Source organism: Pinus tabuliformis, chromosome J (genome assembly GCF_031772625.1).
Source record: "Pinus tabuliformis cultivar Carrire ecotype Pingquan chromosome J, CPIR1, whole genome shotgun sequence".
NCBI lineage: Eukaryota > Viridiplantae > Streptophyta > Pinopsida > Pinales > Pinaceae > Pinus > Pinus tabuliformis.
In genome coordinates, this window is record NC_142295.1 from 904,394,499 (window position 1) to 904,410,156 (window position 15,658).

General features: G+C 36.9%; 1 protein-coding gene across 1 annotated transcript in view; it reads right to left on the reverse strand.

The window, feature by feature from the left end:
• Positions 1–12,325, reverse strand: part of LOC149229636 (endonuclease/exonuclease/phosphatase family protein) — a 190,611-nt gene extending 178,286 nt beyond the window's left edge. The window contains exon 1 of the mRNA XM_089378697.1: positions 11,790–12,325. Coding sequence (XP_089234823.1) covers positions 11,790–12,321 — 532 coding nt within the window. The 5' untranslated portion in view covers positions 12,322–12,325. The remainder of the gene's footprint in view (positions 1–11,789) is intronic.
• Positions 12,326–15,658: the final 3,333 nt, after the last annotated feature.

The following is a 15,658-nucleotide window of genomic DNA, read 5'->3' on the forward strand; positions in this document are numbered from 1 at the left end:
CTCTGATGGTTCAATATAGTTTTTCTACCGAAAGAAGATGCTTTGCAAGAAGATTTAGTGACAGACAGATATGATATGATTGAGATTCAATTGCAGAAATTGAGTGGATGACTTTGGCAGTCTAAGTCCAAAAGATATATATCACTGACAGGAAAGGTAGCAAATGGTTTGATGATCATGTCTTGGTAGATCACTTTCCCAATGCTCAGAGGGAGCCATGTTCAAGCTCCATAGTGACTGGTTCGTGAATATGCAACAGGTAAATATTGATGATATGGAAAGTGATGGCTTGTCCCTACGAGAATTTGTGAAAGAAGATGGCTCCATGATGTGCATAGAAGTTGATGATGAAGAAAAAGGAGGCCTACAAGCAGCTGATAGTACCATGATCTCCACAAAAGAATAGACAGTTGATATTGGAAGCAAGTCCCTAGTTGAGAGGGAGCTTGGATATATTCCTTTCATGAGTAAAGGAATAAGTAGATCCTCCCTGGTTAAGAGGGAGAGATAGACACATCATTCTTGTCTTCATATCATGAAGAAAGAATGGAGGATTAGGTAAGCATCTGAGACCAATACCGATACTATTTGAGGATGAGGTAGGGCATCCAATAGGAAAGAGTAGTCGAAGAGGAAATTCCTTGAGGATGTGTAAATCCAAGAGGGGAATGGTCCTAAAAGGACATACCTTATGAACATCCGAATGGGGTATGTGCCTTGAGAGACAATGATGAAGGTGTCTATAAATCATTGTCTCCCCAACATTGTGCTCTAATCTAGTGGAGAGATAGAGTTGTTAGTCAAGGCCTTGCTATATGACAATGTTGGTTGATATGATGAGATGCACTGACATAAGCTGAAAAGATAGCTTATGAGATGGCTTACCAATCCAACTCTTCTTATGAGAATAATTCAATGGAAGTATTGTCCTTGTACCTGTAGTCAATTATGAATACCTCCCTAGTTAAGAGGGAGTGTTGAAATGTAACTAGTGTCGGTCTTCATAATTGTATATGAGTCATGAATTGATGTAATCATTGTTGTATATCAAAATAAAAAAGAAAAAAAGAAGGAAATGTATTTTTATAAAAGAAAATAATTTATTTGTTAATAGGTTTCTTGCCCACTGTAGGTCTAGCACCCATTGTGTGCTTAGGATTTATTATGTCAAGTCAAAGGTCAAAGGTCATAATGTAAAGTCCCTTGGAGGGTTCTTGTATCAAAATATAAGAAAAATATTTTTTATGTAGAGTCTAGAAGCCACCAAAAGGTAAGTCGACCTAGAAGAGGCCTAATCTGCCCATCAAAAAACCTATAAAAGAGAAGCTCGAGCTCATACGGATACACAACATATAAAGTTTCTGATTTGATATGAACCAAGAAGGAAGAACAAAATTTCTAAGAGAAGTAGTGAAGAAGAGGAGGAGCCGAATTTCTGCCTTTGGCATCTCTATTTCACACATGCGAGTTTGCTCAGATCTGTTTTTTTGCAGAGTTTTCGTTGGGGCTTAGTTGCCTTATCTTTTGAGTGGTTGGTCTTGGGTCAAGGCCTTGGAAGTCTTCATTGAATTGATTCTATAAGGAGTTTTTAGGTTTTCCCCTTGTGGGTTTTCCCCTGGCTTGGAGCTTATTTCTGGTGTCTTCTTGTTTGCATTGTGATCTTCTTGTTGGCATTTGCCTTGATGATGAACAAAACAACATAATAATAATGATGCACTAATTTAATATCACAAGAAAGTGTCAAGGATAAAGAGAAATCAAGTTTATAAAACCCTAATCTATTCTGCCCTAGATTTCTCAACAACAAGGTCATCCATTAATCATCAATGTAAACTTCAATGTCATCAAAATTCTTACGGATCCCTCTATCAATCATGCTCAACATTATCATCAAGTAAACATCTTCAACATCTTGAAGGCTATGTGTTTGCAAATCTTTAACAAGAAGTACAACCTAGTACAAAGAGACAGAATCAAGAAGTTAACTTTATTTAAAATAGGGTTAGCATGTTATTACAATGGGAGCATCAAAACAAACAAGATTTAGACAATTAAAACCTAAACCTAGTTAGGTTAATAATCAATAAGGGTTACACCTTTCATACCCTAGACTTTTGCATCCATTTATGCTAAGGTTTTTGTCACAAACTCTAGATTCCATTTTAAGACGAAAACCTTAGATGTCAGCAACTATATTGAGTTAGCATTTCAATTATAATGAAAGCATTTCCATATCTAGGGTTTTATTATCGTGTCCTAGAATTTTATATCAAACTCTACTAGGGCTTTGTCATAAACCCTAGATTTTATTATAAAAACTAAATCATAGACATCAATAATTAAGTTAGCAATCTAATCATGGCAAAAGCATTATACTTCGAGAGTTTCTATTATTATACCCTAGAATCTAATTTCAATATTTACTAGGGTTTTATCGTAAACCCTAGATACATAAAACTAGGGTTTCAATCAAACGGAAGCACATACACCTAGGATTTTATTTCCTAGGATCTTTCATTAATTGTTTCAAGGGTTTTGTCATAAACCTTATTTACCCTAAAGATCTAGGGTTTCATCATATAGCCTAGATATCAATAACAAACCCTAAAAGGGCTAGGGTTTCTTCATAACATTACCAAAATCTTAAATATCAAGCGAGTAGAATATGAATATATGTTTCGTTTTATCAACAAACCCTAAGTAGACTAGGGCTTCATTGAAACATCACCAAGCCTTAAACATTAAAAAAGGATAGGGTTTTCATAGTGAACCCTAAAAATTAGGGTTTTACCAGAAGTTAACAAAAGGTAGATAGTATGATAAGGGTAGATTTAATCTAAAGATTAATCACCCTAACAATATAGAATGTTAATGATTCTATAACAAACCCTAGACAAGAAAGAGTTAGTAATCCAAAGCAAAATTAAAAAAAAAAATGATTGTACCTTTTAATGAAGAAGATTAACTACAAATCTAGTGGTCTTAAACATACCTGCCAATGCTCTTTTTACAAACCTTGTAGGGTTTCCTTATTGAAAGGCTCCCTCTAAATCCCACTGAATCACGGCAACATCTTCATGGTTTATTTCCATATGAATCAACTTTTATTTAGAGTGTCCAAGAATCCAACTCAACTTACCATTCCTAAGATCAGCATGTCTACCTTGTTTCCTTTGATATATACCTATAATATTTAGAACACAACCAAAATATACAAGTACAATAGCGTAATAACTATCTAGGGTTTCTTGAATGAATTCCAAGGGATTTAGAGTATGAACCCTGACTAGTTCTAGGGCATTATGTCAAAAAAATTATTCAATATTTATTTTCATAAAGAATTGTCAAATACCTATAAGCCCTAGACATCATGAGTTAGGAACAAGAGTATAAGGGTAAGGGTATCCATGTGTTCAATTTTCATCACAAAAGAAAACTTGCAAACTCTTGAAGTAGCTAAACCCTAAAACTTTTCATACTAGACTTTTAACAAATGATTATATTATACATACCTCAAGATTACATACCTCTATCTTGAAGGATTTGTTAAATTTTGCAATTTTTAAATTAATTATCTTAGATCTTCAACCTTTAAGTGCAGACATGTTAAAATTGGCAACTAGGGCCAAATTCCACTTTGTGCGGGTCTTTTGAAGAAGATAATTATGGCATTGAATTCCTCTTTTCGAGAAGACCAAAATTGACCTAAGATCATCAAATTTGGATAAGGAAAAATTGGTTTTTGAATTTATGCCCATTCATATGTAAATTATCAAGGTCGGCCTCACCTCTCTGTAGGCTCATAAAGCCCAATTGTCACGTCACTTGAACCCCCAACGATTCCTATAAATAGAGGTTCTTCCAACCTCATTTGACACATCAAATGCCAAAAATGCAAGTCCGAGGTAGCCAAGTTTAGAAGGAGGTCGAAGGGGTTTCTATTTTGGGCTTTCTTTCTTGTCATAGGGTTGAGATTATCAAGAGAGACAGTTGCTGGACAGAAGGGAAAATTTTGTGCACTTTGTATGGGCCTTCTTGTCATTGCAGGATCAAATCCAAGAGCAGAATATGAGGCCGAATTGTGTAATAATTTTTGGGCCAGTTTATGATCATCTTAAGGAAGAATCTCTTACCTTGTAAGACCGCTCTCCTAATCTGTTGTCTAAAGTAGGGCCATAGATTCTAGACCAGAGGGCCGAGAAGAGCTTATCTTAGATCCAGATCAACCTTAAGGGGCAACGGAAGGAAGCTCCTTATATGTCAAGGTTAGCTGCAGTAGGAATGGAGTTGTGTTGGGTTGATTGAGTGAGAAAACAGCATATAGTATGTAGCCCTAACCAGACCAACAGTAACCTTTGTTAACATTGTGGAATGGAGTTGTGTTGGGTTGATTGAGTGAGACAACAGCATACAATATGTAGCCCTAACCAGACCAGGAGTAACCTTTGTTAACATTGTGTTGGAGTTGCAGTCATTGAGCCTCTTGTTGGAAATAATACTGAGAGGGGGGGTGAATTAGTATTAACAATTCAATAACTTTTCATTTCATAATCAGATTTATATACGCTACTTCAATGAATTGAACTCGCGTGTGCACACAATTGTTGTTAAGGAAACCAGCGTATATCTAGTGAACTTATGATTCAGTTAGTTCATCATGTGTTGATCTTTAATCAGTGCATTAATACTTTATTAAACAGTAGCTATGTGCAGTAATAACATAAATAAACCATCACACATAAGCAATGCACATGAACACCAAGATTTAAGGTGGAAACCCAATGCGGGAGAAAAACCACCTGTTGTTGTCGTCTATGTCTTCTTTTAATATAAAGAAAATTTGTTTACAGTCTTGTACTGGTGTAGATTCATACCAGTACGCAAGCACCCACCTATAGAAGGCTACAACCTTCTCTTATTCTCCAGCTTCTACTGGAAGGGAGCTACAACCCCCTAGCTCTTGTACTAGCCGATATGTTTACCAGTACGTAGGCGCCTGCCTACAGAAGGCTACGACCTTCTCTCTTCCTCTAGGGACCACATTTCATAAATTTTCAAACTGGATACTCCTGGTACATAAGCACACAATTAATCACCACTGCAATAACTGCATCTACCAACAATCAGTCAATCTGAACAGTCAAATCACTGTCACCAAAACACTGTGCTGAACCCAGAAACTTGCATCATCAACCAGAACCAACTATAACCTCACAAATCATATGTCAGAATGTATACGCTACTTCAATGAAGCCAACTTGCATGTATACGCTACTTCCTTTAATCAAACCTGCGTATACCTCCAAAATTACTGAATCATAAAAACCTCTGAATCAAAACTGTATCAACCAGTAACATTTTGAAGATCTACTGTCAAATTACAGAGATCTAAACAAACAACAGCAAAGATCACCCTTCTCACTTAATAAATCAATCAACCAAACTCAATCTCCTTATGCATTTAGTTCTACTTTCAGATCTAAGAAGACATCATTGATAGACAACAGTAAAACAGCAGCACTAATTAGATAGATCAGTCATTTCTGAACAACAGGCTTTTCTTTTGCATACGCTACTTGGAAGAGTCGAACCAGTGTGTATATGCACCTTCACCAAGGCAAACCAGCGTATATATCTGCAAATACTAACTTACAACTTCACTACTATTCTAAACTTCAGACATACCCAGATCATGACATTTAAAGAATAAAACATGCGTAAGCAATCAGATTTAGCCCAACCAATATCAGATCATACAATGATAATTCATTTCAGATCTCATGATCCTAATCCAACATTGTATCCAAGGTGCACAAAATATTTCAAATCATATCATAATCATAGCCCCTGCAACATAAAATATACTTCAGATAGAAGTATTCCTGAGAAACCTTTTCACTTGCACACTTAGCCCTTTGATCTTCTCCTCCTTATATCGTTTTTGGCCTTTCTCAATACCTCGGACCAAAACAACAGCTAGAACCTGTGGTATTCTTGGATGGGATCAAATAATTGTTACTCCGCTCAATATTGTGGGCTAATACCATGGCATTGATCCTTGGTATTCTTTAATCTTAAATTTCCTTGATTTTCCAACCCATACGCGCTTTTCCTCTTGTGAAAGTGCGTGCATACGTATACGCTCTTTTTTTTCTATGAACTCGCGTGTATATGCTGCTTGGACAAGGTGAACCTGGGTATACAGCTTAAACTAACTTAAAACATCATTTTTCTTCAACTTCTCGATTCTGATTTGTAGTCCTTTGTTCCAACTTCCTGATCTTCTATACCATTGCCCTGTTACCTCTGAATTGACTTATTACAATGTGAGTTGCCATTTATCAAATCTAACTGACCTGTGAGTGAGTTGCCATCAAGGACAACACATGTATCATAATGCCAACACCTATTTCTTGTCTAAGGTTGGACTTTCAAATTAGCAAATCAATTTGACTTTGATCTATTGTACTTTCGAGTCTCTGTCTCTCTGTTGAACATTTGATATTAATAATAAGAAGATTTGATCAAGGGTTTTCCCCATCTTGGGGTTTTTCCCTGGCTTGTGCCATATTATTGTGTCCTCTTGTCTTGGCTTGTCTTCGTCATTTATTGCATATGTTCTTTCTTCAGTAACTGTCAATATGATAATGATTCATGTGATTGAATTAATAAATGGGCTACTATGGAATATTGAAGCTTTTGTCCTAAGAAAAGAGCATGTCCTAAACTTAAACAAGACAGTAACCAATAGCCATATAGAAGACAGTCAATGAATAGTAAGATAGCAGATTTGGTCCAAGTCAAGGGAAAAACTCCACTGTGGGGGAAAGCCCTTTAAGAATATTTTTCTATTAGATCTTCATCAAATGTTCAGCCAAGATACATAAGCAGAGTACAAAACCCTTTTCTCAATGACAACAACATTGCCCCTTTTCAAACTAGGACAGATCTTCTGAAGTGAGAGATTTGATCACAAATGTAGAATAACAAATCCTTCAATCCTTCAACAAAGATTACAAGTGCGAATAGGAGATTTGAAAAACTGATACAAGTGAGATCTGCCACCAATGATAATACAAGATAGAGATCTCGCCAATAGAATGAAATCTCCCAAACAATAATGCAAGAAAGAAATATCCAAAAATGCAAGAGAGAAATCTCCACTAGATTTGCCAATGATGAAACGAAATAACAGGGTTCCAATAAATCTGCTAACAGTGGGAGATAAAATATTGATGCAAGGGCTTTATCACCAATGTAAAAGAGATCACCAATGATGACAAGGGATCTACCACTGATAATCAAAGGTCTGCCACTGATAATAAGAGATCTACCAATGATGATAAGAGATCTGCCACTGATAATCAGAGATTTGCCACTGATAATAAGAGATTTGCCAATGATGATAAGAGATCTACCACTGATAATCAGAGATCTGCAAATCTACAATAGATCTGCTAACAATAAGAGAGATAAATTACTGATGCGAGGGCTTGATCACCAATGCGAGAGCTAGATCACCAAAGCAAGAGAGAGAACTCGATGTATTGCAAATGAAGGCTTCTCTTCAATATAGGAATCTTTGATACAAAATCCCTAACTAGAATTAGATTTTTGGAAGTTCCTAGAGTGATCCATTTTTGCACATGTCAAATTAGATCACTGAAGTGATTTTATTTTGCACATGTCAAAATACCTTTATAAAACAATTTTGAAATAACTTTTGCACTTATAAGAACAATTTGCACTTGAGAAATAATTCACTTCAAGGGTGTGTTGGCATTATGACACAGGTTTGGCGCTATGGCACAGGTGTTGTCCTTGATGGCAACTCACTCTGGTGACAGATCTCAGTTCAAGCTCTCAGAATGAAGGAAAAATATATATACGCAGGTTCATCGTGACCAAGTCGTGTATACACGCGGGTTATACGTTCCAAAGACATGTATGCGTATACACGCACTTTCACGCAAGGAAAAGCGCGTACATGTGGGAGAACTTATGTTTGGTCCATGGTATTTAGTCCTTGGTATTTGAACCTATGGTTTTGGACCATGGTATCTCGTCCGAAGTGTTGATCCCAAGTATTGGGTCCATGGTATTGATTTGTTATGGTTTTGGACCGTGGTATTGTGAAAGGCCTAAGACTATAAAAGAGGAAGGAGATCATTAGGCAAGGTCATGATCTGAATTATTGAATATCTGATAAAGTGCTAGATCTGGAATACTGGTGATTGGGGTTATGGTGCAGAGCTGGATCTGAACGAAGGAGGAACCTAAGCGCAAAGAAAAGGATAAGTTCTATTGATGGGTCAAAATCTTAAGGCTTGAGTAATAGTATCTTTATATGATTTTGATCTGTTATATGTGGCGCACGCTTGATCTATAAATCTGATAATCTGGGTTAACTAATGTCTGAATATTTGAAGGAGTGAATTATCTTTATAGATCTGTACACAGGTTCAGTGAAGCGAAGGCGCGTATACACGCTGTTTCTGTAAGTCAAAAGTGCGTATACGCAGGTTGGTCTTAACACAGAAGCGTATGCACGCAGGTTTCTGAATATTGAAGTAGCGTACGTCTCTTAAATTATGTTCTAGCTGCTTCTGTTGATTACTGCAGTGATCTGGGTTCAGAATTGGTGTATGGTTACTGTTACTGTGTTCTGGGTACAGCTGTCAGAGAAGTGTCTATTTGATTCAGTTTTAATTGGTGAAAAGGAGATTGTTTGATGCAGAAATTCTTGATGTTTGATTGATGTTATTCATGGATCCAGTCTGAAAATTTATGAAACGTGGTCCCTGGAAGAAAGAGAAGGTTGTAGCCTTCTGTAGGTCAGCACCTACGTACTAGTACCTCAGCTAGTACAAGAGCCAAAGGGGTTGTAGTTCCATTCCAGGAGAGGCTGGAAAACGAGAGAAGGTTGTAGCCTTATGCAGGTTGAAGCCTGCGTATTGATATAAGTCTGCACCAGTACAGAAACATTGTAAAAAGAAGTTTCTAATTAAAAGAAGATAGAGACGAATTGCAGCAGGTCGTTTTCACCCACATTGGGTTTCCACCTTATATCTTGTGTTCTTGTGTGTGATTGTCTTCTGCTATGTTTTACTGTTCCTGGTTACTGTTTATATGAATCTGATACACAGATTAATGATCAACATCTATAGAATAGATTAAAATTATAAGCTTGCATGGTATGCACTTGTTTCCTTATCGGTAGTTGTGTATATACGCGGTTTTCTCTAACTGAAGTAGCGTATATGATCTGGGTGTGAAATAAAAATAATTGACTTGATAATATTGATTCACCCCCCCTCTCAGTGTTATTTCCAACAGGGTGAAAGGGCTTAACTCATAGAGTGTTTTTCTAGGGAAATTTCTCCCTTATTTGCACAAAATTCAACAGGATTGATGTTCCATTTGCCTTTTTCTTGCAAACTGAGTGCACATTGTTAGATGATTAAAGCATAAAGAGTAAAGATAACACTTACTTGAATTTGATGAATGACTACAAGTTGGTCCAAGAAATGCTAGAAGTTATAAGGTGTTGACTCTTGAGTCAACTCCTTTTCAAAATGATAGACTACTCCTATAAAGATATAGAGCTTGTTCACGAACTCTTCCTTTCTTCAATTGATAGATCATGGTTTTCTGAATTAGACTTCAGGACAAGCTTTATTCTGTGATTCTTCAAGTTGGCTTTTATTGAGGCTCAAGCCTTGTATATATATATATATATATATATATATATGGAGATTCTCATCCTTCCACAAGGGGTATCGGCTCTTTTAATTTGAGGTGACTGTAACTTTGTAACAATCCTATAAATGCTTTTGAATAGTTCAATCTTGGTTCATTTCTTTTGTAGGCTTTAAGGACTACCTTTTGGTCCTCAAAAAGATAACTCAATCATCATGTGTTAACTTTAGAACTCCAGATTTTGGGACTATTTCAGACTTTGGAATTATGAACAGAAATTTGATCCTTTTCACATGCAACCCAGCTTGGTCTTAGGCTTGTAGCCTAGACTTTTGGTCCTTGAAAATGCTACTTGTCTCCCTTCAACTATTATAATTTCAAGTTTGTTTTATGGTCCTAATTACCCAGGTTCGCGGCCTAATTGAGTTTAGAATTGAGTCATATTAATTCGGTCCTCCTTCGGTGTTGAAAACTAGACATGAAATTTTTTATTTCCAATCATCAATGATCTTCTAGCTACCTTTAACCTTGACCTTAGCTCTGATACCATGTTGAGAAATCTAGGGCAGCTTAGTTAGGGCTTCTTTAAATTGATTTCTTATAACTTTGATAGTTGCTTGTGACATTCTTATTAACTTATTCTTCTTCTTGTTATCATTAGGTTCTTGATCATCAAACATCTGTCAAAACATGAAGATCATTCAAGACAAATGGACACCAGATGTAGGCACTCAGCCAGGGCAAAACCCCTATGAAGGGGAAAACAAAGTCAAACTCTTCCACCATTCAGATCAAATTGAGACAACCGGGACCTAAGACCAAAAACAAGTGCCCTCCTCTCCACCAAGTCAAACTTAAGTCTAAGTCAACACAACTCTGCTCCTCAACAAAAAACTCGGTATGTCCTGCAAATTCATGGATCTATTACAAACAATCTTGGCCATACAACTTCGTGGTTTCACTACAAAAATCCTCGACCCTTCTTATTTCCATGCTAAATATTCTTATGATGACAAGTCCTTCAAGATATGCAGTTCACACTCCTTTTTTCATCTTCAACAACTTCAGATCTTGATTTGCTTGATTCACTCCATCAATAGGTCGAATGCACTTCTATTAATAGTCTTTTATAAGGTGATGGTTTCCCTTTATGAGGCCGATATGATGAGGAGAGCAGGCCGACTTGGTGGAGGAGGCTAGTCTTACAAAATTTCTCTTTTATAATTTTACAAAGCCCAAGAAGGGTCTATACTATTATGACATGGACAAGGGCTTTATGACTCAACTCTAGAAGCCTTCAATGGAGGCTTTTGACCTATTGACCATTGATCCAAGCATGAAACCCATGCTTTAATAAGTCAATTTCTTTTACAATAAAAAATCATTTTCTTTCTTTTGACAAATACAATTATGAAGACCGACACTAGTTACACCCTTCAACAGCAAGTGCAGCAATAATGCTATAACATAGCCATTTATTTTCCTGCTGTAACGGTGGATGCATTGCAGCTCAGTGATATGAGGCACTACCTTGGTGTGCTCAAAAGAATCATTTATCCACCATACAAAATGCAGAAACTCTGACATGCGGTCATAACTCCAACTATGCCATGGCAAGGAACTATGCCGTACTAAGCTGTTCTCTAAATCTATAGTTTTCCATTTTGGAATTAGTATTTTTAGCTATTGATCATCGGTTTGTAACAGCTACTTATATTCTTGTTATAACGGTGGATAGATTCCAGCTCAGTGATAGGAAGCGCTCCCTGAGCGTGCTCAAATGAATCATTTATCCATCATACAAAATGCAGAAACTCTGACATGTGTCATAACTCCGAATATGCCATGGCAAGGAACTCTGCCGTGCTGAGCTGGTCTCTAAAAGTATGGTTTTTCATTTTGGAATCAGTGGTTTTAGCCATTGATCGTCGGTTTGTAACAAGCTCTTTGTACTACATTGTTTCATTCAGTAGAAATTTGAATTGCAATACTAAAAACAGAAAAGACGGAAATGTTTTCTTCTGGTTGAATGCTCCTAGATATCTTTCAGAGAAAAAGCAGACGATGAATAAAAGCGGAGAGTTCCTTACCTTTAGCAGGGGAATCGCTCGTTGAGCATGACCGTAGAGGGTAAAATGTGTTGCCCACAGTGCCATCATCTTCGACCTTCTCCAAATCGTCATCGTCATCGATGATCAATATACTGGAGAGCGGCCCGGTCGCCATGGCTCCGCACATTTCACACTTAGATTTGCCGAACTTGTTCAGGAATGTGCACGTTTTGCAGGGCCACTCCGAAACGCCCGAGGAAGAAGAAGATGGAAGAATTGTTGCATCACTGGCGGGAGGCGTGAAAGGCGAATGGCGAGGGCCCATGCAGATTTTACATGTATTTTGTGTGCTGGGGTTAACGAATGTGCACCTGGAGCACGGCCATGAAGAAGAGGAAGCAGACATTTCATACGAATTTGCTTGGGGTTTCAGGGGTTTGCGGGTTAAACAGTGCAGTGCAATTGAAGGAGGATGGCGCGAGGACAGGGGATAAAGGCAAGCGGAGGACGACGATGACAATATTTGAAATGCATATGACAATCGAAGAGTCGGTGACACTTTTGGACGCATATTCTTTACGAGAAACATTGTTGACCAAATGTGCAGGCATGCCTTTCCATGGAGCATAGAATATAGAATAACGTACACCAAGTACAATCATAACTTAAGTGTAATAGTGTATTTTCATCCTATGTTTAAGAAGATATCTATACAACCATAAGTTGAGTTGAGTGTAATGGTGTATTTTCATCATATGTTTAAGAATATTTCTATAGGCATGTCTAAGAAGATACCAAAAAAAATATAACTCAAATCTTCCAAGCACAAATACAAAAGTGCCCAACCTCCCCCAAAATTCAAATTCACAACCATCATTACATAGTGAATGTGGCAACAAAGTTCTTGTTTATGTTAACTTAAAACGCAATAATGTATTCACTAAAATTTGTAGAGGAAGTTCAAATTCACAACAATGTAGCAACAAAGTTTTTGTTTATGTTAATTTAAAAAGCAATAATATATTCATTAAAATTTGTATAGAAATTCAAATTCACAACCATTATATAGTGAATGTAGCAACAAAGTTTTTGTTTATGTTAACATAAAAAGCAATAATGTATTCACTGAATTTTGAATACGCAATGAAAATAAGTTTATAATGTAAGTAAGGAATTGCTATATCAATTAGTTTAGAATCGAGTTTATGTTCTTGAAATGATTCATGGACTTAAGCATGAATATCAAGTTCTTAAATGTTTTAAATATGGTTAAACGTAAAGAAGAGTTTATGGTATTATAAGTTGGAGTTAGTTTATACACCTTCAAAAAAATTAAAACTAAATGAGTTCATTTTTAAATGTTTTTCAAAGAAAAAATCATAATTTTATTCAACGTGAGAACAGGGACAAAATTACATTTTGCATATGCTTGAAAGAATTTAATCCCGTCAGTCAAGAGGCCTACAAAAAATTGAGCGTAGATCTCCAATAAAGCATTCCTCCAATAATCGGAGGTTCACATAAAAACATAACCAGAGAAACAGTTGTAAAATTACATTTTGGGGCTAAGTGTAAAAACACTTAATTACCCTTTTTTGCCTTTCTTTTTATCTATTTTTCTCTAAACTCCTTGATTAGGAGCGGCATTTACAATTGCCATTTGTTTCTCTTCCCAAATTTCCATGTGATTCTCTACCACCTTCGAAGAGGCCTCTTTATCTGAGTCTGAACTCTCAAATGCATGGGATATTTTAATGCCTCCCATCTCTTTTTCAGAGGGAGATGCTTTGATCCGCTACATTGGAACTGAGGTTGTTGTTGCTTCGGTCATTTATGTACTTTGAATCGTTGTTCCCTTCTACTCAACTCCTTCATCCTAAGAGATTTCTTGTGTTCTCTGAGTATCCATAGGATTCTCCATTATTCCGCTGTCCTCTTCATCTGAGGAAAGCTACTCCTAAAACTGTCAACCCTCTAGCTTTTGGGGTTGTTTCTTTTTCCTTTTTGGATCTTTCTTTGTTTATGGACACGTTTTGTAGGTGTCCAATTTGAAGATAAATACGACATCGGAATGTTGTATTTTCAAAATCTAAATGTTGGGTCCACTGAAAATGTTATCAAAAAAGTGAATATTGTAGAAATATTGTGATCGAATTGCAACTGCTCAATAAATTTTAATCTAAATCGAGAGACACAATTCTACTCTACTACTATATGGAAATTAATTCACAATTTAGAACAACATTCACAAACATACAATAAGAAAAACCACACATGCACAGTGTTTTTCTAGGGGAACCCAATTGGGAAAAACCCCTCAAGCCTCTTTGCATTAATCAGAATAATAGAGACGTATTACAATTGCTTTCCCATTCTGAGCACAACCTCCAAGTGAATAACCTATCTCTCTGCTCTATGAGAAGCTCTAACCCAAACTTATTCAATTTATGCCTCTACTTAAGCCCCTATTTCCTTGCGCAATTCCTAGAGAATTAGCCCCTAATTTTTAGGAATTTTCTTCCAATTGATTGTGCAATTCCCAAGGATTGATTATCTAACTACATGCAAAACCTTTACACTCAAACTAGTTTACAATTTCTTGTTACACTGCCTTGAAATCTCCACCACAACTAGGAACTCAAATTCTCTACATGCACTAGTTATTTTAAGTTGATTGATCAGTTAACTGGATTATCATTGAGTTAGATTGTTGTCCCACTACACAACTGACCTTCCACTAGTTCCTCCAACTGTTAGAACTAGTTTAACTGAACTCAACTGGATATAACTGAATTGGATTACTAAAATTTAACAATCACGCATGCTTAACTGAACTCCAAGCCCTCTAACTCGAATTTACTGAGCTAACTGAGTGATAAGAGCCATATCACACAAGTTAACTGCATCAAAGTTGTCTATTGACGTGGAAATTCAAATTTTCTCAATTTGACCAAGGCAAAGTCAAATTGAGACTTTCTTGCTACACTCCCTCTCAGCAAGAAAGGGATTATCAACCACCCTATCTTGCACATGTGGAACTCGAACTTCCCTCTTGATAAAGCCTTTGTTAAGACGTTAGCATCTTGTTCCTCTTTGCACACAGTCTCATAAATCATGATACTAGATATATATATATGCTTGGATTGATCGTGAAATACCGAATTCTCAGAGAGCTTAATGCAACTTTGATTATCACAATAAATCACAGTTGGATCCATCATCTGACCAAATAGTCCCACAAGTATCTTTCTAGTCCAGATCACCTCACATGTCACTTAACTTGCAACCATGTATTATGCTTTTGTCAAGTTGAGCACCATAGATCTCTGCTTCCTCTTGTACTAGGAAACCTTTGCGGACCCAACACTAGAAATTCCGCTTGATGTACTCTTTCGATAGGATAGACTCCCTACCCAATCTGCATCTATGAAGCCACACAACTTCACTCCCTATGTATGTTTGTACCATAATCCATACTGGGTAGTGCCTTTGAGGTGTCGTAAGACATGCTTCGTTGCATTCCAATATAATTTGGTCGGCTTAACCATAACTTGGCTCAACTGGTTGATTGCATAACACATATCTGGTCATATGTTCACAGACACATAATTGAACCCACTGGCTATCAGTAAATGTAGCATCAACCTCTTCACTTGAAGTGGCATTCTCCTTCCTCCAATTGGTCACTAGAGGTGTCTCCATGGGTTTACAACTCTCCTTGCAGAATCTTGGCAGTATCTTGTTGGCATACTTGCCTTGAGACACAAACGATTCCCCATCGCCTTGCCATACTTCTAGCTCAAGGAAGTAGTGCACGAGACCCATGTCCTTCACTTCAAATTCCCTTGCAAGGTCCTCCTTGCAAGAGATGATAAGTTGCTCACCACCTGTTAATATTAAATCATCAA